This window comes from Tachysurus fulvidraco, chromosome 4 (genome assembly GCF_022655615.1).
Source record: "Tachysurus fulvidraco isolate hzauxx_2018 chromosome 4, HZAU_PFXX_2.0, whole genome shotgun sequence".
Lineage (NCBI taxonomy): Eukaryota > Metazoa > Chordata > Actinopteri > Siluriformes > Bagridae > Tachysurus > Tachysurus fulvidraco.
This window is the reverse complement of record NC_062521.1, coordinates 25,030,003-25,054,177: the sequence shown is the minus strand read 5'-3', so window position 1 is coordinate 25,054,177 and position 24,175 is coordinate 25,030,003. Positions and strand designations below refer to the sequence as shown.

The window sequence follows — 24,175 nt, the reverse complement described above, 5'->3', positions numbered from 1 at the left end:
ACCCTGGAGGTATGAGGCAAACGTGCTAACCACTAAGCCACCGTGCCCCCTTGATTTTGAATCAGAAAAATTATTTATAAATGACCAAAAGTCTCAGTGAATCTACCGAAATCATGTAATCATTGACTATGTTGAATACAAGCTCTCACTAGAAAAATGGGACTTGGGAAGATTGTACTTTTTTCTTGAGTTGGGGATTGTTTTTGGAACTATTTTTATTGTTATTTGCAAATTAGAAATGATGTAAAAGAATGCATCACAGGTTCTAAAACTGAAACCAGGCAATCGTATGTTGTATTGTTTGTGCTGTTGCAATCTGTGAACATCAGCCAACTTAAAGAAGTCTGGTCCAACAAGATGAATGTCAGTGTGTCAGAAGGTTTGGGAAGATGTCTTGTTAAGAATTAATAGCTGTTCCATAAATACTAGGGATTTGTTCATTCAGTTTATACACCACATTTCTGACTTGAAAAGTAGAATAAACAAAATATCTACCTCCATATAATCACAGATGAAAGTTTCCAAAGAGGAAATTGCCAATTGTTGTTAAGTCAAGAGTCAAGTTAAAAGTAGTTTTTGTCCTATCTTGTATATGTTGGTCAAATATTTTTAATCGATTATAAGTGCATACAAAATAAATTTGATCAGCATCTGGTAATTTTTAGATATTTAGAACATGGACAAACAACTGTCCTTCCCCTCTAATTCTCACGCTTCAGATTCACAACGCTGATGCCTGTCTAAAAAGCCAAAAATTGGACCATTGGACCAAAAATTACCTCAAAGCTCTTATTACTTCTAACACTGCAGCTCGCTCCCTCAGATCTACCAGCACTGCTCGACTGGTCCCACAATAGATATACAACAAGACTCTTTTCTGTTCTGGCACCGAGGTGGTGGCATGAACTTCCCCATAGAGGTCTGAACAGCTGAGTCACTGGCTATCTTATTTATGAACAAAAATCGTCTTCTGCAAATGATACAAAATGCGGCTGCACAACTTATTTTCAACCTTCCTAAGGTCTCCCACACCACCCCGCTGCTGCGATCCCTCCACTGGCTTCCAGTAGCTGCACACATCAGATTCAAGACACTGATGCTTGCCTACAAAGCCAAAATATTGACCATTTCTCTCTTACCTCAAAGCTATTATTACTACTCACACTGCAGCTCAGTCCCTCAGATCTACCAGCACCGCTCGACTGGTCCCACAATCTCTCAGGGTAAGATGTAGGTACTGTATTCAACAAGACTCTTTTCTGTTCTGGCACCGAGGTGGTGGCATGAACTTTCCCTTGAGGCCTGAACAGCTGAGTCACTGGCTATCTTCAAACGACGATTGAAGACCTACTTATTCATGAAACACTTCAACTAGCACTTCATTTCAGTTTATTGTATGGGTGTATTTGAAACAAAACAAAACAAAACAAAAAACCTTAGAACAATGTTTTAGACTCATGGTGTCTTAAGTCTGTGGCCTAGTGAAGCAGAGCTCATGCATTCAGTGACAGACTTAAGCACTTTTGTACATCGCTCCGGATAAGGGCGTCTGCCAAATGATGTAAATCTAAATGTAAACTAAATTCAAACGTTTTGTAAATATCAAACTCTTCCTGAAACACTTTAACTAGCATTTATTTTCCCTATATATATATATATATATATATATATATATATATATATATATATATATATATATATATATATATATATATATATATATACAGGGCTCTCAAGTTTTGAAGACAGGCAAGCTTGACATCTCCAAATCCCCCCACCTCAAAAAAAACAAAAACAAAAAAAAACCAATAATGGGGGAGATGTTGTGTTTGGTAAGGATCACTGACTGCAATTTAACCAAGTATTATTAATTTGTGTGTGTGTGTGTGTGTGTGTGTGTGTGTGTGTGTGTGTGTGTGTGTGTGTGTGTGTGTGTGTGAGAGAGAGAGAGAGAGAGAGAGAGAGAGAGAGAGAGAGAGAGAGAGAGAGAGAGAGAGAGAGAGAGAGAGAGATTATGACTGGTGGTGTTTATTGTGTGTTTGTTGCCTTTTTGGACTCCTTTATCAGTTGTAATGTTGCTCCTATTTAAAACAGTTCGGCTCAAACACAGCCATTTTTAGGGTCATGATTGTTTCGTTTTGAGGTTTTGTTCGAAATACCCTTTTTTTCATTGGTTGTTGCGTTAAATCTTAACCAGATAGTGCTATTTTCTGATTGGCTATTGTGTGGCCTCTTTTTTTTTGATTGGCTGATAAGTGTCAGGCTTGATTAAGCGGTGAGGTCCGATATATTTTGGGCGCTGCGGCTTATTAAATATATGATAAATAGTCAAAAAGTTTTTCTGCGTGAGAAATATGATGTGTGGCAGGAGAGCGTGAAAAAATACCAAAATGAGTGACTGTAAATCTCTATGCATGACACCTGACAGCCCTGTATATACACACACACACACACACACACACACACATACACACACACACACACATATATATATAAATAAACCCTGAAACCCTGAACAGAGCTTAAGGTTGATGGTATCCTAAGTCTGTAACCTAGTGAAAGAATGTTAATGTATTCATTGATAGAGACTTCGATGCTCTTTTGTACGTCACTCTGGATAATGACGTCTGAAAAATGGCGTAAATGTAAATGTATATATGGATACGATGCAAATTTCAAACAAAACTTCCTAAAGCACCTTCCTGTCTTCTGGCACCTGCGAAAGGACCACACCTTAATCAGTTAATTACATAATACGTTACATAAACCTAACGAACACAAAACAAACTACAGTAGAACAATGCAGCAGAAACAATGGACCCCATAACCCTAATAAGAAGGGCCAATGTTGCATCCTTCACTGCTGAAAGTCTGGTTTCAATATTGACCACTGCATTCAGGTTAAATCCCCTGCATATTTACATTTACATTTACAGCATTTGGCAGACATCCTTATCCAGAGTGACGTACATAAGTGCTTAAATCTCTAACGTTGGATACATTAATGCATATAGCTTGTAATGCATGCATATATACACACGTGGGCAAAATTGTTGGTACCCATCGGTCCATGAAAGAAAAACTCACAATGGTCACAGAAAAAACATTAATCTGACAAAAGTAATAATAAATAAAAATTCTATGAAATTTAACTAATGAAAGTCAGACATTGCTTTTCAACCATGCTTCAACGGAATTATATAAAAAAAAATCATGGAACAAAAAAAAAAAATCATGGAACAAAAAAAAAAAATTATATAAAATTTTTTTAAATAAAAATTATATAAAAAAATTATATAAAAAAAAACTCATGGAACAGGCCAAGACAAAAATGATGGTACCCCTAACTTAATATTTTATTGCACAACCTTTTGAGGCAATCACCGCAATCAGACGATTCCTGTAACTGTCAATGAGACTTCTGCACCTCTCAGAAGGTATTTTGCACCACTCCTCATGAGCAAACTGCCCCAGTTGTTTCCGGTTTGAAGGGTGTCTTTCCATACAGCATGTTTCAGCTCCTTCCAAATATAGCATTAATGCATATAGATGCCTATAGCTGGAATCTCCAAACCTATGCCTTTTTTTTATGAGTTTTATTATATAATTCTGCACTTTATTATAACACTTTATGATACAGAACAAGAGCATACACATGGATTGCTGTGTTTCACCTATTCTTGTTTGTGTCCTTACCGTTTGCCTTACAGGTCGTTCTGGCTGCACGCCAATGATCGTCATAATGAATCATCGGTTCAGGTGAGTAAACCTGGTAAAACACCCTCTTAACACCTGGTTAATTATTATGTCTCTCCTGCCATTACATGTATGAAATCCCCTAAACACCACATGCTGTTGATGAGTTGTCTGATAAGTAAAACCATGATTTATTACAGAAACTGTTAGCCATTTGAGCAATGAGGAGATTGAGAAATGTTGGATGAGTAATACAGGGAACGGATCAATCGACGGAATGCTATCAATAAAAAAGGGATCTGGAAAATAAAAAGTGACTGTAAACGATAAGGATTAAAGAATAAAAGGAGTAGGTTATAATGCAGCACTGTTGGATTCTCTAATCTGATTGGTTGGAAGGTGAAGATGTCTGTAATCACTGATACGATGTAGTTTTCTGTGAAGCGGATGATTATTTAGCATTTATAAGAGTCTTCCACAGTTTCACTGGAGGAAACAATTTCCCAGAGATTAAAATACTCAAATACAGTATGTCCCCCACGGTGGCTTAGTGGTTAGCACGTTCGCCTCACACCTCCAGGGTCGGGGTTTGATTCCTGCCTCCACGTTGTGTGTGTGGAGTTTGCATGTTCTCCCCGTGCCTCGGGGGTTTCCTCTGGGTACTCCGGTTTCCTCCCCCGGTCCAAAGACATGCATGGTAGGTTGATTGGCATCTCTGGAAAAATTGTCTGTAGTGTGTGTGTGTGTGTGTGTGAATGAGAGTGTGTGTGCCCTGTGATGGGTTGGCACTCCGTCCAGGGTGTATCCTGCCTTGATGCCCGATGACGCCTGATATAGGCACAGGCTCCCTGTGACCTGAGGTAGTTTGGACAAGCGGTAGAAAATGAGTGAGTGAGTGAGTGAGTGAGTGAGTGAGAGAGTATGTCCATGTTTCCTGTTTCTTGCCGTTTACATGTTTGTTTTTTAGCATTTATTGGAGTCTTCCCCAGTGTCAGCGGAGATACAGCTGAAAATATGTTCTCAGACATAGGGATAACCCTCAGGGGAAGGATCTTTTGCTTTCCTGTTTCCTGCTGAGCTACAGAGAAATCACAGTTTAGTAATAGACGCCCTTCTATGTCCTGTAGATTTTAAACTAAATGGGTTTAATATTCAAAGCAAAAAAGAACCAAATTTGGCCAAAAACGTTATATCGTATCCTGACGCTCCGTAGTAGTAGCCGTCGTCGTCTGCGCCACTCTGCCAGCCAAACTTATGATTGCGAGCTGAAAACGGGAGCAAATAAAGAGAACCGGTTTCAACAACATCGCTACTTCTGGATTCAAGATGGACAGGAAATCTTGCAGTGAATGTTGTTGCCTTTAGGATTGAGAAGGAACACGACTTTACAGATGCTCTTTATCTACTGCTCTCACACACAGTGGATGGATGGATGGTTTTTATCTACCCTACTAGGGACAATATTTTCCTAAAAAATGTTCCTATCTTCAAAGTAAATGGTGATATCAAACCCAATCCTGCTCTCTGAGATGTCCTAAAAGCTTGTTAAAAGAAAATAAATTCATCTAAAATTTAAGGATGTTATCTTCAACCACTAAAAATTTCTGTAAAGTTAACCAACAGAAGGGCAAACAAACACATCACACTGAAACTTTTTTAATACTGGAATTTTTTATACCGATCTAAAATGTCCCATGAGTAGAAGCCATCTTTATTTTGTCACATATACATTACACCACAGTGAAGTTCTTTCTTCACATATCCCAACTTTAGAGGTTGGGGGTCAGAGCACAGGGTCAGCCATGATACAGCACCACTGGAGCAGAGAGAGTTAAGGGCCTCGCTCAAGGGCCCAACAGTGGCAGCACTGAGGCTTGAACTCTGAGCCACAACCTGAGCTTTAACCACTTTAGCCACTAGCTTCTCCCAGTCTGTCAGTTTACTGGAAAAAAATAACAATGCAGTGAGGAATATTGTCAATTAATGATTATTTTTAATTTATTGTTTTTTTTATTTTATTTGTGTTTATTTTTAATTATGATTATTTTTTTAAATAATTCTTATTAATCGTCTGCTAGTTCTGGTCCACTAATTTGATTGGATGAGCGAATAGATAAGGAATAATATAACATAATAAAATTCCACTTCTTCTTCATGACATCAAGCAGATGGAACAAACTACCATTTTCATGAATCTCACTTCTGACTTAAACCACCAAAGCTGATCAGATGTAGATGAAAAGGATGACAGGAAGACATTTTCACCAGGGATTTATAGATTAATGGACCAAAAAGAGAAATTATTTGGCTATATATGAATTGTATGGGGTGCACGGTGGCTTAGTGGTTAGCACGTTCGCCTCACACCTCCAGGGTTAGGGGTTCGATTCCCGCCTCCGCCTTGTGTGTGGAGTTTGCATGTTCTCCCCGTGCCTCAGGGGTTTCCTCCGGTTTCCTCGGTCCAAAGACATGCATGGTAGGTTGATTGGCATCTCTGTAAAATTGTCTGTAGTGTGTGTGTGTGCCCTGCGATGGGTTGGCACTCCATCCAGGGTGTATCCTGCCTCGATGCCCCATGATGCCTGAGATAGGCACAGGCTCCCCGTGACCCGAGGTAGTTCGGATAAGCGGTAGAAAATGAATGAATGAAAGAATGAATTGTATTGTATTAGTTACTGAATATTACTTTTGCTATTGCACTCACAATTGTACAAAAGTATCCCAGCCATGCTGATCTTAATTATAAGCTTAATAATATTCACTCAGATAACAAGAATGGATTTTATCAGGTACTTTTAAAAGCAGCATCAACAAAACTCGACAGCAAGTTTTATATAACTGGACGAAATTCTGTCCTCGTCTTGTAGACGGTTAAAGCAGCTTTAAATATCAAAATGAGGTGCAGTTGGAGAGCAATAAAACATTACTCATTAGGACCACTCAAATTTTAAAGATGACCTTTAATAACATGACTATATCATAAACGTCTGCACAGCCGTGACTCCGTTGTCTCTGATTTAATCTCATTTGCCTTCGCTAACTGAGCTCACACCGAGACTCAGGTTGTTAAGTTTATCCACTGCTTCAGCTTCATCTTCGTCATCTTCATCTCCCTCCTCCTCCTCCTCCTCGTCCTCATCATCATCCTCTTCCTCGTAATCGTCCTCGTCGTCGTCGTCTTCCTGGTCAGCGGCTCCTCCGGAGGCGACGCTTTTCCAGTAGGAATCGTATCCTGACGCTCCGTAGTAGTAGCCGTCGTCGTCTGCGCCGCTCTGCCGGCCAAACTTATGATTGCGAGCTGAATACGGGAGCAAATAAAGAGAACCGGTTTCAACAACATCGCTACTTCTGGATTCAAGATGGACAGGAAGTCTTGCAGTGAACGCTGTTGACTTTACAGATGCTCACACTGACCACTAGACACCAGGTCCCGTATTCACGAAGCTACTAATAACGATCTCCTAATTTAGTTTCAGAAATTCTAGCCAAGAATTTTATCAGAGCAACTCAGAGCAAGGACAATACAACAACTTTTATCTGAGAGAGGAGGCGGGGCTTAACCCTGTTACTAGGTATGACACACTCTTTTGAAGACTGTTATTGGTTGTCCAAGAAAAAAAAAACTGAAATCTGGTCTATTATAAACCTTCACTTTGTCTATGTTAAGATATTCGAGACTATATCGCTTGTGACCGATCATATTAGAGGTGCTCGAACATCAGTACGTTATAAATGTAATAAATCTAACGTAAACATCTCCGACACGGAGCAGAAATGTCAGAGACAATCATATCCTTTTCACCACTGTGACATTTCAGCTTTGTTTCAGTTTCTGTTAGTGTATTACTAAATCTCTAGAAATATATACTCATACACACACATCATTTCTGTGCTGTTCGGAGACGTTAGCTCTAATATGATTGGTCAGAAAAATTATCTCTACACTATCTAATCTCTATCACCTTATTAACTTATTAAATATTTCAGCCTTTCTGGTAAAAAAAAAACCATTAAGCCTCTTAAAATTCCTCCTCACTACTTGTTATTAATGATTAAATCGAGAGCTGATTTAAGGGTTACGATGCTTATGAATGAATAACTTAATAATCTTCTTAGAATTTCATCACTCGGAGAAACTCGTTACACTAATGGCCTTTTTACACCCGGTCACTTCATGTGTTGTCTCTGATCCGATAGCTATCTGATTTGTTAAAACGTACTTCCGTTTGGGAGGAGTATAGCGCTGACGTACGTGTCTTGAACAACCACATGCATTTACACCTGTCCAGTTTCATCTGAAATGCGTCCCAGACCACCTCCTGAAGGGGTTTGAACCATCAGATTTATATCCATCCCGAAAACCCTTCAGGGGGAATTTAGACTTGGTCTTTTTACCATCGGATAGCTATCTGATCACAGAAAGCGCATGAGGTGTCCGGGTGTAAAAACCCCCATAGAATGTTCATGAATACAGGACTAGATTATTATTATTATTTTTTTTTTAAATGAGCTATGAATCCACCCTAAAGTATATGAAATGCAGAGGAATTTAAAATTCCCGTCATTGCCATGTCAGATTCCTGCATTACCCAAAATGGCACATGACTCCCTTTGGCTACTCATGCATTGGGATTTAGTCCTTACTTCATGTTAGCTAAAAAGCTGCACTTCTGTCCTTGACAATCTTGTGTCACGCTCGTCGTCTCGCAAGTCGTTAACTAGCCGAGTCTCTTTGCTATGTGATGGTGTGTGTTTGTATCCTGGAGTGTGTGTGTGTGTGAATGTTGGAGGGTATTTTTCACACTCACTGGACATGCTGAGATCTTTAGTCTCCTGGGTTTGGTGACCGCACTTAGGACACGGAGGCGCCTTGCCTTTCTCCTGTTTGAACACTTTGCTCCGAGCGTGCTCGTCACAGAAGCAGGCCTGTTAGGAAACCAAACCACGATACATTACTGGAATCCTTTTTAATATTTAATACATCACAATATCATTAACTGCACACAAACCACAAGCCAAAATAGCACTTACAGGCTGATTGAAACCGCAATGAGATGCTGTCAGTGTTTTGCCTACGGAACTGAGATGCTTTTGAAAGAGGAACATAGAAACTAAACCGACTGACATGGTGATGTTTGGGCTGCTCAGTGTTCATGGTCGTCACGGTGGATATTTCGGTCATCGTGTTAGTTTAAATGCCCCTCCTCACACATTTTATCCTGGCTTGGGTGGGACCGGCACTGAGAGTTAAAACTTCAGTGGCTGGGGTTGTTAACTGCCCATGAACCGAACCCGGGTCACGTCTATGAGAGCACAGGATCCTGCCGATGGCCCGCCAGGAGGCAACTACACTAACCTGACATATAGGGATGTGTTAGCTTAGTGGTTAAGGTGTTGGACGACTGATCGGAAGGTTGTGATTTAAACCCCAGGTCCACCAAGCTGACACTGTATAGCCCTTGAGCAAAGCCCTTAACCCTCGATTGCTCATTCAATATAAAAGTCCCTCGGGATAAGGGTATGTGCTAAATGCTAGAAATCTGGATCTAAATATTTGACCAAAAAAAAAAGCTGGTGGTGGTGGGGGGGGGTTTCCTGGTTGTAGGAGATACAGGAAGGGAGGCGTATTTCATTCCCACACTCTCAGAACCCAGGACCGTGCACATTGTTCTAACATACACACTCCTCAATGACACAGAAGAGAGGTCACGGAATGAGAGGTCCCTCGTGGATGAGAGGTCTCATTCGTGTCCTTCTTGTGTCATTGTGGATGGTTGGAAAAATTTTGACGGGGAATTTTTAAATCTTGTTTCTGTTCCAGCTGTTCCATGCCTTTGCCTTCACACGACAATTTCTGCAAAGCTTCACATGTTTATCTTTATCTTATCTTTAATTGAGTGTGGAGTAAAGTTCCTTCTAACATACTTTGTATCTTGTACATTCGGCAGTAACTGAAACCGACATAACATAGGGAACGTGTCGAACTGCGAAACGTGTCGAGTTTGAACGTTTTAGCCTTTAGTATTCTAGAGATACGGGTGCAGGAGGCGGGGCTTATTTTATTCCCATGACGTCAAAGCCCATTTGACGAACACACTCATCGTCCCTGCATTAATGAGACCACCTCAATAATAAATAATAAATAAATAAATAAATAAATATATCAGGACTCGATAGGGTAGAGTTATATGAGGTCGTGTCGTCACGGAAACCGACGTTCGCTTTCATACTTTGTTGTGTACGAAGCTTCGGCGCACGTGGTTGTGATTTCAAAACTGATTCACGATTTCTTTTTCTCTCCGTATGTTGAGTTTGTGTCACTTCACGAAGAACCGAGAAGTTGGCACGGCGTGACTAACGAACTGTCTTTAAATGCGTCATGAATATTAATGTTACCTATAAAGTAGTAGTTTAAATAACAGGTTACATAAGGCGTGACTGTGACAAGAAACATGGTCCAATAACGAGGAGCCATGGTTAATAACGAGGAGCCAAGAACAACCGTGTGGCTTCGGCTGAGCTTGGGTCAGAAATATGTAAGCAGAACCCTGAACCAAATTAAATAGCAAGAGCTGTTTGTCAATATTTATAGAAAGAGTTTTGATTTGCGGTTTAAATTGCACAAACATTGCAGAAGAAAGGACAGATTGGTCGCCTCACCTTACATCGGAGGCATGAGTGCTGGCCGAGTCGGTTACAGGAAACGCCTAAAATAATAAAATCATGGAAGTGTTTAAAAAAAAGCAAAAACTCATGCGTGTGAACTGAGAAAGCCATGTTTACAGTCTCACATTTAAAAGTCTCAGCTTCCAGGACCTGGCAGCTGGCCTGATGCTCAAACTGATCGTCCTCGCACAGGCAGTTGTTACAGAAAGAGCAGCGGAAGATGCGACCTCCTGTAACGCATAAGGTTTTGTTATTTCTTGTTTTGTTTTTGAACTTTTCTTTTTTCTTTTTGCTTCTATGGTGATTGAGATTCAGTGTTGAGATTCATACCGTGCTCCCACACGCTGCGGTCACATTCGATACAGTCTGCATCGGTCAGTGGACAGGAACAGGCGTGCGTGCTCAGACACTTCTTTCCGTGGCACACCCAGGCCTCGCAGAAGTCACATATCGCCCCCTAGTGGCCACAAAATGGATGACAGCACCGGCATCATAATCTTTCACACAAAAACATATTAGACATAAACGCTTAACGGTGTTAAGGACAGGACGACGTGTGTTGGAGTATACAGACATCCTGTATAATAAGTGTACTGTATGTTTAAACGGATCCAGAGTTACTCGTTTAATGGCTGCGTCTCAAACCCACTAAACAGTGTGTTATAGCTTCCTAGTGGATCAAGGGAAAAGCTTCCAGGAGTCTAAAAAAATCAACACTGGCCTGTGCTCTCTGGGTGCGATGGATAGCTCTCTCTCTCTCTCTGTGTCTCTCTCTCTCTCTGTGTGTGTCTCTCTCTCTGCGTGTGTCTCTCTTTCTCTCTCTCTCTCTGTCTGTCTATCAATCATAGCACCATGGACATCTCTGCAGAATGTATTTGGAGGAGGACAGATCGCCCGTTTGCACAGTTTGTTTCAGCTTCTCGCAGGAAACACGTGCTAGTTTTCACCCTCTCCGCACTCGATAGCCGTCCTAGGACAGGGCAGAAGAACAGAGTGGCTGAGACTTTTCAGCTCATCAGGAGTTCCATGTAAATATTTACTGACACCGGTGATTGTTTTACTTTACCCAGTGTTCTTACTCGGACTTCTAATTAACCTAGAATATGTTTGTATGTTTAAAAACTGGTTTTGAATCGATCCGTCGGCCTGTTAGCGATGCTATATGGGTGTATTGTGGCACGTCATATCGTGCACTGTGTATCATCTCTTTTTGTCCATTCTGAAGTATTTTTCTTCTCTGTATTCTCTGGAAAATCAAGCTCAAATTAAATCACATATTCAAAAAAAGGGATTGTGTAGACAGGTTTACGTCACACGCCTGGGGATGTGTGTGTGTCGTTTGTGGTGTGTGTGTGTGTGGCTTGTGTGTGTTTGTGTGTGTGTGTGTGTGTGTGTGTGTGTGGCTTGTTTGTGAGAGTCTCGTGTGTTTCGTTTTTGTGTCTGTTTGTTTGCGTGCGCGCGTGCGTGTGAGCTTAGTGGTAGCTGAGTGGTTAAGGTGTTGGACTACTGATCATAAGGTTGTAAGTTCTAATCATAATGGTGCTGTAATGGTGCTGTGTTGCTTACCACCATGCCCATGCCTGTGCTGTGGACACCGGGGTGTTTGACGACGCAGTCTGAGGACTTCATGCACTTGGTTTTACCTTTAAATACAACAAAGGTCATAAGAATCCCATGAGACATGTACAGTAGAGCTGAGAAGTGTACGCTTTCTCACATGTTACCAGGAACTCATCCTCTGTCTAGTCTCGTAACTCTGACTAATCCCCAAAACAAAAGATGGAACATAGTTCTGGGGGAAATTTCTCATCCTGTTTATTCACGTCGCTGTTATTTGTGCAGCACTTTGTAACAATGCACATTGTTAATCGCCACTTTCACTTTTACATCCCTTGTCGTTTGAAAACGGTTATGTTTAAGACACAACGGCCCTCAGAAAGAGGATAAAGAATAATGTAGTCAGCAGAAACTTAAAAAATATTAACCACAAACTTTCCAGAAACAGGATGTTAGAATAAAAACCACAGAAAAGGGAAATTTAAAGTGACTGAAGCAGAAGAAATCTGGAGGAAAAGCAGATTTAACCTCAGGGATTTTTACAAAATAAATAAAGGGACATCACATAATATTCTAATAAATAAATAAATAAATACATACATAAATAAAATGAATATTTAAAAAAAAATCTGGAAGCACAAAGGGTTAATGATGGGAAAACTAGCATTTAAAGGTAGCATTTAAAGCTAATGTCACACATGCGCACTGAACTCTCTCTCCGCCGCATATTGACAAGACCCGCCCCTTTCTGCTCATTGGCTACACGTTTGTTTTGTTTCTCGGCCCGACTCAGTTTTCTGAAGCGTTTCTCAAACATCCTGCACCCCACCTTTAATTTATTTTCAAAACCCACAAAATATTTCAGTAAAATTGTATTTAGCTACAGACAAAGTAAAAAAAAAGGGGGCAAATTTTTAAAAACAAACAAAAAAAAATTCAGAAAGGTGAATTTGATTACAAACACCACCAGCAGCCATTTAACAGGGGGAAAAAAAAAAATCTTCGGACCCTGTATTTAACACACACACAAAAAAAAAAATACTAAGACAAAAAATTCTGGAAAAAAATAAATTAAACCACAAAATTGTTTTTAAAATAAAAATAAACAAACAAAAACAAACAAATAAATAAATGATTTACGTAATAATAAAAATAAAAATAAATAAATAAACCTAGATTTAAAATATAACCTGTTCTAATATTCAGATTTCTTTAAGACTGATATGAGTGGATTGTGGATGTTACAGAACAGAAGCAGATGTGCACACAGCTGTGTAACATCCCTAACAGAGAAGGTAAAGACAGCGTAATGCTAACGTACCGCACTGAGCGCACATGGGGAGCTTCTGCACCGACGCACAGAAGTAACAAAACGCTCTGTTCTTCTGTCGTCTAACACGGAGAGGACAAACAAGATAAACACAAAGCAACACGTTACAACAGCGTTGACATATGAAATGTGATTACAATAAAAAAAGAAAGAAAAAAAGCTTCTCCGGCAGCTCACCTCAGACACTTATCGCAGTCCTGACAAACGACAGAGAAAACATTTCACACAACTGATCGCACTGGAATAGTATTACGTGAGAGATGTGAACATTACAATCCCGTGAGTCACGGACGTACCATGGACGAGTTGCACGGATGTTTCGCGACATCGACCTGTTCTCTGTTAGCTCGGTTCTGTTTCTCTCGCTCCTTACGGTTTTCAGCCTTCTTGCGAGCTCCTGTCTTCTTCTTCGGCATTGTGGATGTGAGCGAAGGGGATCTGGTGCACGGCTACAGAGAGAGAGAGAGAGAGAGAGAGAGAGAGAGAGAGAGAGAGAGAGAGAGAGAGAGAGAGAGAGAGACCAGGAGGAGAGCTGAGAAAACTATACAAGCTTTTACTCGTTTACAAGCAAACATGAGGTCACAATGTGTGTGTGTGTGTGTGCACACAAGTGTGTGTGTGTGAGAGAGAGAGAGAGAGAGAGAGAGAGAGAGAGAAAATTTCTAAAATTCTGAATAAACCCAGGTAAATGTACTTTGTTCATCTGAAAATATTTCAGAAATTTTCTTTTTAAAAAAAAATCTTTTTAAAGCCATTTTTTGGGTTAAATTCAGAGATTTCTTTCACTTTTGTAGTGAAATCGCTTTTTGTTTTCTGATTTATTTTCTGTTATTTTTTATTTGTAATTTTTGGGAGCCATTTTTTTTTTATTTTTGCTAAATAACCATTTTGTATAAATATATTTGTGTATCGTGTTTTCTTTCTAAAATATACAAATATAAATATATTACGTTTTTTATAAGTTCAATTTTAGTTACACTTTTATAGTTAAATCCACTTTGAGGGGGTTTTATTCAGGGTTAAATTCACATTTTTTTCCTTTATTCTTTGAGTTAAAATGGTTTTGGCTGAAGATTACAAAAGAATAGAATATTATTAGTATTAAGATAAGAAGTGGTGATAAATCATGCAGAGATTTTTCTTTATTATACTGAATATGTATCTGTTCCTTTTGTCAACAACACTGCAGCCCAAAGAAGCAGGAAATCTCCTCCATCTTTATAACAAGGTGAGGATTGTTTTTATGGATGTTGATGATTTAAGTGCATTAATAAAAGTTTCAAATAGATGATGTCCTGAATCCCTTTGTTCTTTAGCTATAGAAAAGACGTAGAGTACTTTTTATTCTTGTTGTACTAGTAAAATGATCAGTGGAGCTGGGAGAAGAGAACTGACTTTAATACAGAACTAAAGCTCAGCATTTCTGTGCATGTATATATCTCTATGCGTGTGTGTAGATTTCTATGCACATGTGTGTGTGTGTGTGTGTGTGTGTAGATTTCTATGCACGTGTGTGTGTGTGTGTGTGTGTAGATTTCTATGCACACGTGTGTAGATTTCTATAGATTTCTATGCACGTGTGTGTGTGTGTGTGTGTGTAGATTTCTATGCACGTGTGTGTGTGTGTGTGTAGATTTCTATGCACACGTGTGTAGATTTCTATAGATTTCTATGCACTAGTGTGTATGTGTGTGTGTGTGTAGATTTCTATGAACATGTGTGTGTGTGTAGATTTCTATGCACATGTGTGTGTGTGCAGATTTCTATGCACATTGTGTGTGTGCAGATTTCTATGCACATTGTGTGTGTGCAGATTTCTATGCACATTGTGTGTGTGCAGATTTCTATGCACATGTGTGTGTGTGCGTGTGCGTAGATTTCTATGCACTAGTGTGTATGTGTGTGTGTAGTTTTCTATGCACATGTGTGTGTGTGTGTAGATTTCTATGCACGTGTGTGTGTGTGTAGATTTCTATGCATGTGTGTGTGTGTGTAGATTTCTATGCACATGTGTGTGTGTGTGTAGATTTCTATGCACATGTGTGTGTGTGTGTAGATTTCTATGCACATGTGTGTGTGTGTGCGTGTGTGTAGATTTCTATGCACGTGTGTGTGTGTGTAGATTTCTATGCACGTGTGTGTGTGTAGATTTCTATGCACGTGTGTGTGTGTGTAGATTTCTATGCATGTGTGTGTGTGTGTAGATTTCTATGCACATGTGTGTGTGTGTGTAGATTTCTATGCACATGTGTGTGTGTGTAGATTTCTATGCACATGTGTGTGTGTGTGTAGATTTCTATGCACGTGTGTGTGTGTGTGCGTGTGTGTAGATTTCTATGCACGTGTGTGTGTGTGTGTGCGTGTGTGTAGATTTCTATGCACGTGTGTGTGTGTGTGCGTGTGTGTAGATTTCTATGCACGTGTGTGTGTGTGTGCGTGTGTGTAGATTTCTATGCACGTGTGTGTGTGTGTGCGTGTGTGTAGATTTCTATGCACGTGTGTGTGTGTGTGCGTAGATTTCTATGCACGTGTGTGTGTGTGTGCGTAGATTTCTATGCACGTGTGTGTGTGTGCGTAGATTTCTATGCACGTGTGTGTGCGTGTGTGTAGATTTCTATGCACATGTGTGTGTGTGTGTGTGTAGATTTCTATGCACATGTGTGTGTGTGTGTGTAGATTTCTATGCACGTGTGTGTGTGTGTGTAGATTTCTATGCACGTGTGTGTGTGTGTGTAGATTTCTATGCACGTGTGTGTGTGTGAGTAGATTTCTATGCACATGTGTGTGTGTGTGTAGATTTCTATGCACGTGTGTGTGTGTGAGTAGATTTCTATGCACATGTGTGTGTGTGTAGATTTCTATGCACATGTGTGTGTGTGTGAGTAGATTTCTATGCACATGTGTGTGTGTGTGTGTAGATTTCTATGCACATGTGTGTGTGTGTGTGTAGATTTCTATGCACATGTGTGTGTAGATTTCTATGCACATGTGTGTGTGTGTGAGTAGATTTCTATGCACATGTGTGTGTAGATTTCTATGCACATGTGTGTGTGTGTGTGTAGATTTCTATGCACATGTCTGTGTAGATTTCTATGCACATGTGTGTGTAGATTTCTATGCACATGTGTGTGTGTGTAGTGGGGAAGTCGTGGCCTAATGGTTAGGGAGTTTGACTCATAACCCTAAGGTTGTGGGTTCGAGTCTCAGGCCGGCAATACCACGACTGAGGTGTTAAGCAAGGCACCGAGCCTCCAACTGCTCCCAACTGTGTGTGTGTGTGTCCACGGCTGTGTGTGTGTCCACGGCTGTGTGTGTGCGCACTTTGGATGCTTTAAATGCAAAGAACGAATTCCGAGTACGTGTAACCGTACTTAGCCGTATGTCACTCACTCACTCACACGTGTGTGTATCTCTCTCTATGCACGCGCGTGTGTGTATCTCTCTCTATGCACGCGCGTGTGTGTATCTCTCTCTATGCACGCGCGTGTGTGTATCTCTCTCTATGCACGCGCGTGTGTGTATCTCTCTCTATGCACGCGCGTGTGTGTATCTCTCTCTATGCACGCGCGTGTGTGTATCTCTCTCTATGCACGCGCGTGTGTGTATCTCTCTCTATGCACGCGCGTGTGTGTATCTCTCTCTATGCACGCGCGTGTGTGTATCTCTCTCTATGCACGCGCGTGTGTGTATCTCTCTCTATGCACGCGCGTGTGTGTATCTCTCTCTATGCACGCGCGTGTGTGTATCTCTCTCTATGCACGCGCGTGTGTGTATCTCTCTCTATGCACGCGCGTGTGTGTATCTCTCTCTATGCACGCGCGTGTGTGTATCTCTCTCTATGCACGCGCGTGTGTGTATCTCTCTCTATGCACGCGCGTGTGTGTATCTCTCTCTATGCACGCGCGTGTGTGTATCTCTCTCTATGCACGCGCGTGTGTGTATCTCTCTCTATGCACGCGCGTGTGTGTATCTCTCTCTATGCACGCGCGTGTGTGTATCTCTCTCTATGCACGCGCGTGTGTGTATCTCTCTCTATGCACGCGCGTGTGTGTATCTCTCTCTATGCACGCGCGTGTGTGTATCTCTCTCTATGCACGCGCGTGTGTGTATCTCTCTCTATGCACGCGCGTGTGTGTATCTCTCTCTATGCACGCGCGTGTGTGTATCTCTCTCTATGCACGCGCGTGTGTGTATCTCTCTCTATGCACGCGCGTGTGTGTATCTCTCTCTATGCACGCGCGTGTGTGTATCTCTCTCTATGCACGCGCGTGTGTGTATCTCTCTCTATGCACGCGCGTGTGTATCTCTCTCTATGCACGCGCGTGTGTATCTCTCTCTATGCACGCGCGTGTGTATCTCTCTCTATGCACGCGTGTGTATCTCTCTCTATGCACGCGTGTGTATCTCTCTCTATGCACGCGTGTGTATCTCTCTCTATGCACGCGTGTGTATCTCTCTCTATGCACGCGTGTGTATCTCTCTCTATGCACGCGTGTGTATCTCTCTCTATGCACGCGTGTGTATCTCTCTCTATGCACGCGTGTGTATCTCTCTCTCTATGCACGCGTGTGTATCTCTCTCTCTATGCACGCGTGTGTATCTCTCTCTATGCACGTGTGTGTATCTCTCTCTATGCACGTGTGTGTATCTCTCTCTATGCACGTGTGTGTATCTCTCTCTATGCACGTGTGTGTATCTCTCTCTATGCACGTGTGTGTATCTCTCTCTATGCACGTGTGTGTATCTCTCTCTATGCACGTGTGTGTATCTCTCTCTATGCACGTGTGTGTATGTGTATCTCTCTCTATGCACGTGTGTGTATGTGTATCTCTCTCTATGCACGTGTGTGTATGTGTATCTCTCTCTATGCACGTGTGTGTATGTGTGTGTATCTCTATGCACGTGTGTGTATGTGTATCTCTCTCTATGCACGTGTGTGTATGTGTATCTCTCTCTATGCACGTGTGTGTATATGTGTATCTCTCTCTATGCACGTGTGTGTATGTGTATCTCTCTCTATGCACGTGTGTGTATGTGTATCTCTCTCTATGCACGTGTGTGTATGTGTATCTCTCTCTATGCACGTGTGTGTATGTGTATCTCTCTCTATGCACGTGTGTGTATGTGTATCTCTCTCTATGCACGTGTGTGTATGTGTATCTCTCTCTATGCACGTGTGTGTATGTGTATCTCTCTCTATGCACGTGTGTGTATCTCTATTCTAGTCTAGCATCAAGGTTTTTACCGGATATGACGTAGTGCCAAACAGTTTATAATCCGAGTAGTTACACTGGATAGTCTGCGTTATACACTGAGTTATATTCGACAACTTTACACACACGTTTATAAAAACTGATCAATTAAAAACCATTAAAAACTGATTAATAGTTAGTTCCTTGTTTACATAAAGCTTTAGTTTTTAACGTTACAGTTAACTATGTTTCCTGCGCGTGGACCCATGAACTGTGCTACCGTTACATCCGCCTTTTAGCACTAACACAGTCTCGTACTCACATTCACTACACATTAAAAACAGAACTGATAATAAAAAGTTAAAACCATAAACTGTAACAAACAAATAGACTTAACTGCTTCTCCACACGGCCGGCTAAGACTAGACCAGAAGTTACGCTAGCAGCTGATCTACTGATCCTGCTTTAATATCGCTCCGTACAGAAAACTAACGCTACTAATAAGAGTTCCGACAAAAACGAGTAGCACAATTTTGTCTCAAGTCAAACATTAATTTATGATAAAAAAAAACAAAACAATCAGACCAAACAGAATTGTTTAAATAATATCTAGAAATCCTACTTGTAGGAATATATTAACTGATTTTTTTTCTGGGTTAAAGAAATACTCTATCTATCGAGCAGCAGCAAATAAGACCACTTTATGCAAATGAAACTTTATTCCAGTTTTATAAAGCCGAGATTTTTTCTATTGATTTTAAATAAAAAAAAAATATATATATATAATTTCTGGAGCATTTAAACGGAGCTGCACTAGCGCTCTAAGCCAGACGCGGGCACGCGAGCTTCGTTACTGAGCAGGTTGCCATGGTTTCCCCAAAACCCTTATGCAAAACGTCACCAGGCCGTCGCCATACTGGAAAGGTCCAGAAAAACAAGCCATTAAAACTATTTCTCTTGAGAAAACTAACCGTAATGATTTTCACACCTTTATCCAACTTGTCCAACATAGCAGACGTCTATCTATCTATCTATCTATCTATCTATCTATCTATCTATCTATCTATCTATCTATCTATCTATGTGATTGAAGGTCTTTAAGCAGATTTGTGTTATTGTCTGTATGTGAATCTTAATATTTTGTTAATTCAAATGTTATTTTGCTTCATGATAAAAAATAAACAATTTTTTTATTAGTAGTAAATTAATACATCAACTTTTAAAATAATTAAAGCACCAAAAAAAAAACTAAAATTTGTATTTAATTTCATTCATTCATTCATTCATTTATTTGTTTGTTTGTAGTTAAAGAATCTAAAGTTGGGAATACGAGTTTCCGAGTTCCCAGCTTTTCGTAAACGCATCGATTTCCTCCTCAACTCGGAAATTTGCCCTCACTTACATGGCGGCTCCGTTGACGCGTTCGTGTCACCGCCTGCGCTTGTAAAGTTAATGCAATACCTGGCAACAACCGGCTGTAGTTCAGTCACAACAATAGTGTCGAGCGAGTCGGGGCTTACTGTCATAAACTGTTGACACTTTATCGAGTGTAATAACAGATATTTCCCCAGTATAAAAACAGGAGATATTAGTTTCCTGTTTGTGTTGTTCAGCGAGCTGAGCGCGGTGAGCTGTCCGGCGGCGGCGCGCTGATCTGGGGGACAGTGCAGCCGTAAACATGCCCATGTCTGTGAGTAAAGCGTGCCGGAGTCTGGCGCTCTCCACCTGGCTGCTGTCGTTCTGTTTCGTGCACTTGCTGTGTCTGGACTTCACCGTGGCCGAGAAGGAGGAGTGGTACACCGCATTCGTCAACATCAGCTACCAGGACCCGGCCACCGCCGAGCTGAAGACGGAGAAGACCGAGAGTGGCCGCTACGGCGAGCACTCGCCCAAAAGAGAGGCCCGGGGCCCGGTGTTTATCCCGCTGCCCGGCCACGACCGACAGGCCTGTGACTCCAGCACCAGGTTCCCCACACCTCAGCCTGCACACGGGCCCTGGATAGCGCTCATAGCCAAAGGAAACTGCACATACAAAGAGAAAATCCGCCACGCAGCAAGTCTTAACGCCACCGCTGTGGTCATCTATAACGTGGGGTCGAGTAACACTAATGACACTATCACCATGCCTCATTCAGGTGAGACTGCTGTCTCTGGGGTTTAGTGCTCTGCGTGGTTAGTCCTGTGATTAGTTTGTAACTGGGTCACATGGTTAGTCCTGTGATTAGTGTGTAACTGGGTGACACGGTTAGTCCTGTGATTAGTGTGTAACTGGGTGACACGGTTAGTCCTGTGATTAGTCTGTAACTGGGTCACATGGTTAGTCCTGTGATTAGTCTGTAACTGGGTCACATGGTTAGTCCTGTGATTAGTGTGTAACTGGGTCACATGCTTAGTCCTGTGATTAGTGTGTAACTGGGTCACATGCTTAGTCCTGTGATTAGTGTGTAACTGGGTGACACGGTTAGTCCTGTGATTAGTGTGTAACTGGGTCACATGGTTAGTCCTGTGATTAGTCTGTAACTGGGTCACATGCTTAGTCCTGTGATTAGTCTGTAACTGGGTGACACGGTTAGTCCTGTGATTAGTGTGTAACTGGGTGACATGGTTAGTCCTGTGATTAGTGTGTAACTGGGTGACACGGTTAGTCCTGTGATTAGTGTGTAACTGGGTGACACGGTTAGTCCTGTGATTAGTCTGTAACTGGGTCACATGGTTAGTCCTGTGATTAGTCTGTAACTGGGTCACATGGTTAGTCCTGTGATTAGTGTGTAACTGGGTGACACGGTTAGTCCCGTGATTAGTATGTAACAGGGAGACATGGTCAGTCCTGTGATTAGTCTGTAACTGGGTGACACGGTTAGTCCTGTGATTAGTCTGTAACTGGGTCACATGCTTAGTCCTGTGATTAGTCTGTAACTGGGTCACATGCTTAGTCCTGTGATTAGTGTGTAACTGGGTCACATGGTTAGTCCTGTGATTAGTCTGTAACTGGGTCACATGGTTAGTCCTGTGATTAGTCTGTAACTGGGTCACATGGTTAGTCCTGTGATTAGTGTGTAACTGGGTGACATGGTTAGTCCTGTGATTAGTCTGTAACTGGGTCACATGGTTAGTCCTGTGATTAGTCTGTAACTGGGTCACATGGTTAGTCCTGTGATTAGTCTGTATCAGTCTATATCAGAGTCACAGTCCCTGAGTTTACAGTCCTTATGTCATATTCCCTGTATCAGAGCTCGTCTGTCACTGTCCTTGTGTCACTGTCCCTTCTATCACTGTCCGTATGTCACTGTGCGTACATCCCTGTCCCTACGCCAGTGTCCCTACGTCGCTGTAGGGTACGTCGCTGTCGTTACGGCCCTGTCCCTACATCGTGTCGATACGTCTCTGTCCCTACGACCCTTTCCCCACGTCCCTCTTGGTACGTCCCTGTCCCTACATCGCTGTCAGTACGTCCCTGTCCCTACGTCGCTGTCGGTACGTCCCTGTCCCTACGTCGCTGTCGGTACGTCCCTGTCCCTACGTCGCTGTCGGTACACCGCTTTCCTTACGTTGCTATCCGTACATCACTGTCGATGTACCTATATCGTAGTCCGTATGTCACTGTCCATACGCCACAGTTTCTATATCAGAGTCCGTATGTGACTGTCCTTATGTCGCTGTCCTTATGTTGCTGTCCTTATGTTACAGCACACAAGTCAGAGTCCCTATTTCAGAGTCTGTTTGTCACAGCACGTATATCATGCTCCACAGTTGTCGCAGTCAGTATGTCACTGTCTATATGTCAGGATCCTTTTTTAGGGTTCTTTTGTTACAGTGCGTATGTCAGTCACTGTCCTTATGTCACAGTCTGAATGTCACTGTCTATATGTTACTGTCTGTATGTCACGGTCCCCATATCAGGATTTGTCTGTCACAGTCCATCTGTCTCTGTCCGCCTGATGCAGACTGTCTGCGTCAGTCTTATTGTGTTTGTTACAGTTCATCTGTTACAATCTGTGTCTCCCTGCCTGTGTCTCCCTGCCTGTGTCTCCCTGCCTGTGTCTCCCGGCCTGTGTCTCCCGGCCTGTGTCTCCCGGCCCGTGTCTCCCGGCCCGTGTCTCCCGGCCCGTGTCTCCCGGCCCGTGTCTCCCGGCCCGTGTCTCCCGGCCCGTGTCTCCCGGCCCGTGTCTCCCGGCCCGTCTCCCCCGGCCCGTGTCTCCCGGCCCGTGTCTCTCGGCCTGTGTCTCTCCTGTGAGCCATTAAACTACAGGATGAATAACACACACTCTACAGAAAAGATTTAGTGCTTGAGTCTCTGACTGTTTGCCCACATGGTAGATGTTCAGAAAGCAGTATAGGGAACACAGTATTTAACAATACTATCAGTGCACCAGGATCAGATACACTAGTAGCAGCACACACACTACCCCATAATGTACACAACTCAGGTGATAGCTGTTCAGGTGCATTTCCTTTTACAAACAGAGGAAATGAGAGGAGAGGAGAACTGACAAACCGTACATAAAACTAATAAGCCAACACACACAAATAAAAATATTTGTATTACATAATTGATAAAATATCACGAGTGTGTGGGAGACAGTGTGTAACAGTGTGTGAGTGTGTGTGAGATAGTGTGTAACAGTGTGTGAGTGTGTGTGAGATAGAGTGTGTGTGAGAGTATGTGTGAGAGTATGTGTGAGAGTATGTGTGAGAGTATGTGTGAGTGAGTGAGTGTGAGATTGTGTGTGAGTGAGTGAGTGTGAGATTGTGTGTGAGTGAGTGAGTGTGAGATTGTGTGTGAGTGAGTGTGAGATTGTGTGTGAGTGAGTGTGAGATTGTGTGTGAGTGAGTGTGAGATTGTGTTTATTTGTGTGTATTTGTGTATTGTGTTTTTAGTATTTTGATTTTGTTTTGAGTGATTTTTTATCTTGATTTTTATATTTGTTTTGTTTTATTTACTTTTTTTCTTTTCTTTTTGATTGCTTTGATTTTTACTTTATTTATTTATATTTTTTATTTATTTTTCTTTTGCTTTTTTATTTCTTTCTTTTTATATTTTTCTTTCATTTTTGCTCTTTTTTCTTTTTCTTTTTTTTCTTTTTTTATTTCTTTTTTTTTGTTCTTTTTATCTTTTTTATTTTTCTTTATTTCTTTTTCTTTTTTATTCTTTCTTTTTTCTTTTTCTTTCTTTTTCTATTTTTTTTTCTTTTTCTTTTTTCTTTTTTTCTTTTTTCTCTTTATTTTTCTTTTTCTTTCTTTCTTTTTCTATTTTTTTTCTCTTTTTTTTTCATTTTTTCTTTCTTTTTTTCTCTTTTTTTTTCTTTTTTTATCTTTTCTTTCTCTTTTTATTTCTATTTTTCTTTTCTTTTATTTTTTCTTTTTTTTCTATTTTTTTCTTTATTTTTTATCTTATTCTTTTTCTCTTTTTTTTTCTTTCTTTCTTTTTCTATTTTTTGTCTCTTCTTTCTTTTTCTCTTTCTTTCTTTTTCTCTTTTTTTTCTTTCTTTTTTGTTCTTTCTTTTTCTCTTTTTTTTTCTTTCTTGTTTTTCTTTCGTTTTCTCTTTTCTTGCTTTCTTTTTCTTTTTCTTTCTTTTTCTCTTTTTCTTGTTTTCTTTCTTTTTCTCTTTTTCTTTTTTTCTTTCTCTTTCTTTATTTCTATTTTTTTCTTTATTTCTTTCTTTTTCTCTTTTTTTGTCTTTCTTTTTTTCTTTCTGTCTTTTTCTTTTTTTTTTTATTTATTTCTTTTTTTCTT

At 41.0% G+C, this 24,175-nt stretch overlaps 2 protein-coding genes across 4 annotated transcripts in view; one reads left to right on the top strand and one right to left on the bottom strand.

Moving 5' to 3' along the window:
- Positions 1–6,636: 6,636 nt before the first annotated feature.
- On the bottom strand, positions 6,637–18,995 carry znf330 (zinc finger protein 330). Its single transcript, XM_027146058.2, has 10 exons — positions 18,839–18,995; positions 13,546–13,698; positions 13,427–13,446; positions 13,241–13,311; positions 11,929–12,005; positions 10,693–10,819; positions 10,488–10,592; positions 10,357–10,403; positions 8,505–8,622; positions 6,637–6,994 (listed from the first exon to the last, which is right to left on the bottom strand). Exons 2-10 carry the CDS (start codon positions 13,663–13,665, stop codon positions 6,720–6,722), a joined length of 960 nt encoding a protein of 319 aa, XP_027001859.2. The 5' UTR covers positions 13,666–13,698; positions 18,839–18,995; the 3' UTR covers positions 6,637–6,719.
- Positions 18,996–19,871: 876 nt separating this feature from the next.
- The window catches only part of rnf150a (ring finger protein 150a), a 33,882-nt gene continuing 29,578 nt past the window's right edge, over positions 19,872–24,175 (top strand). For 2 of the 3 annotated variants that reach the window (XM_027145947.2, XM_047812134.1), the window contains exon 1: positions 19,872–20,576. In XM_027145947.2, coding sequence (XP_027001748.1) covers positions 20,120–20,576 — 457 coding nt within the window. In that variant the 5' untranslated portion in view covers positions 19,872–20,119. The remainder of the gene's footprint in view (positions 20,577–24,175) is intronic. The other variant, XM_027145946.2, reaches the window with a different exon arrangement.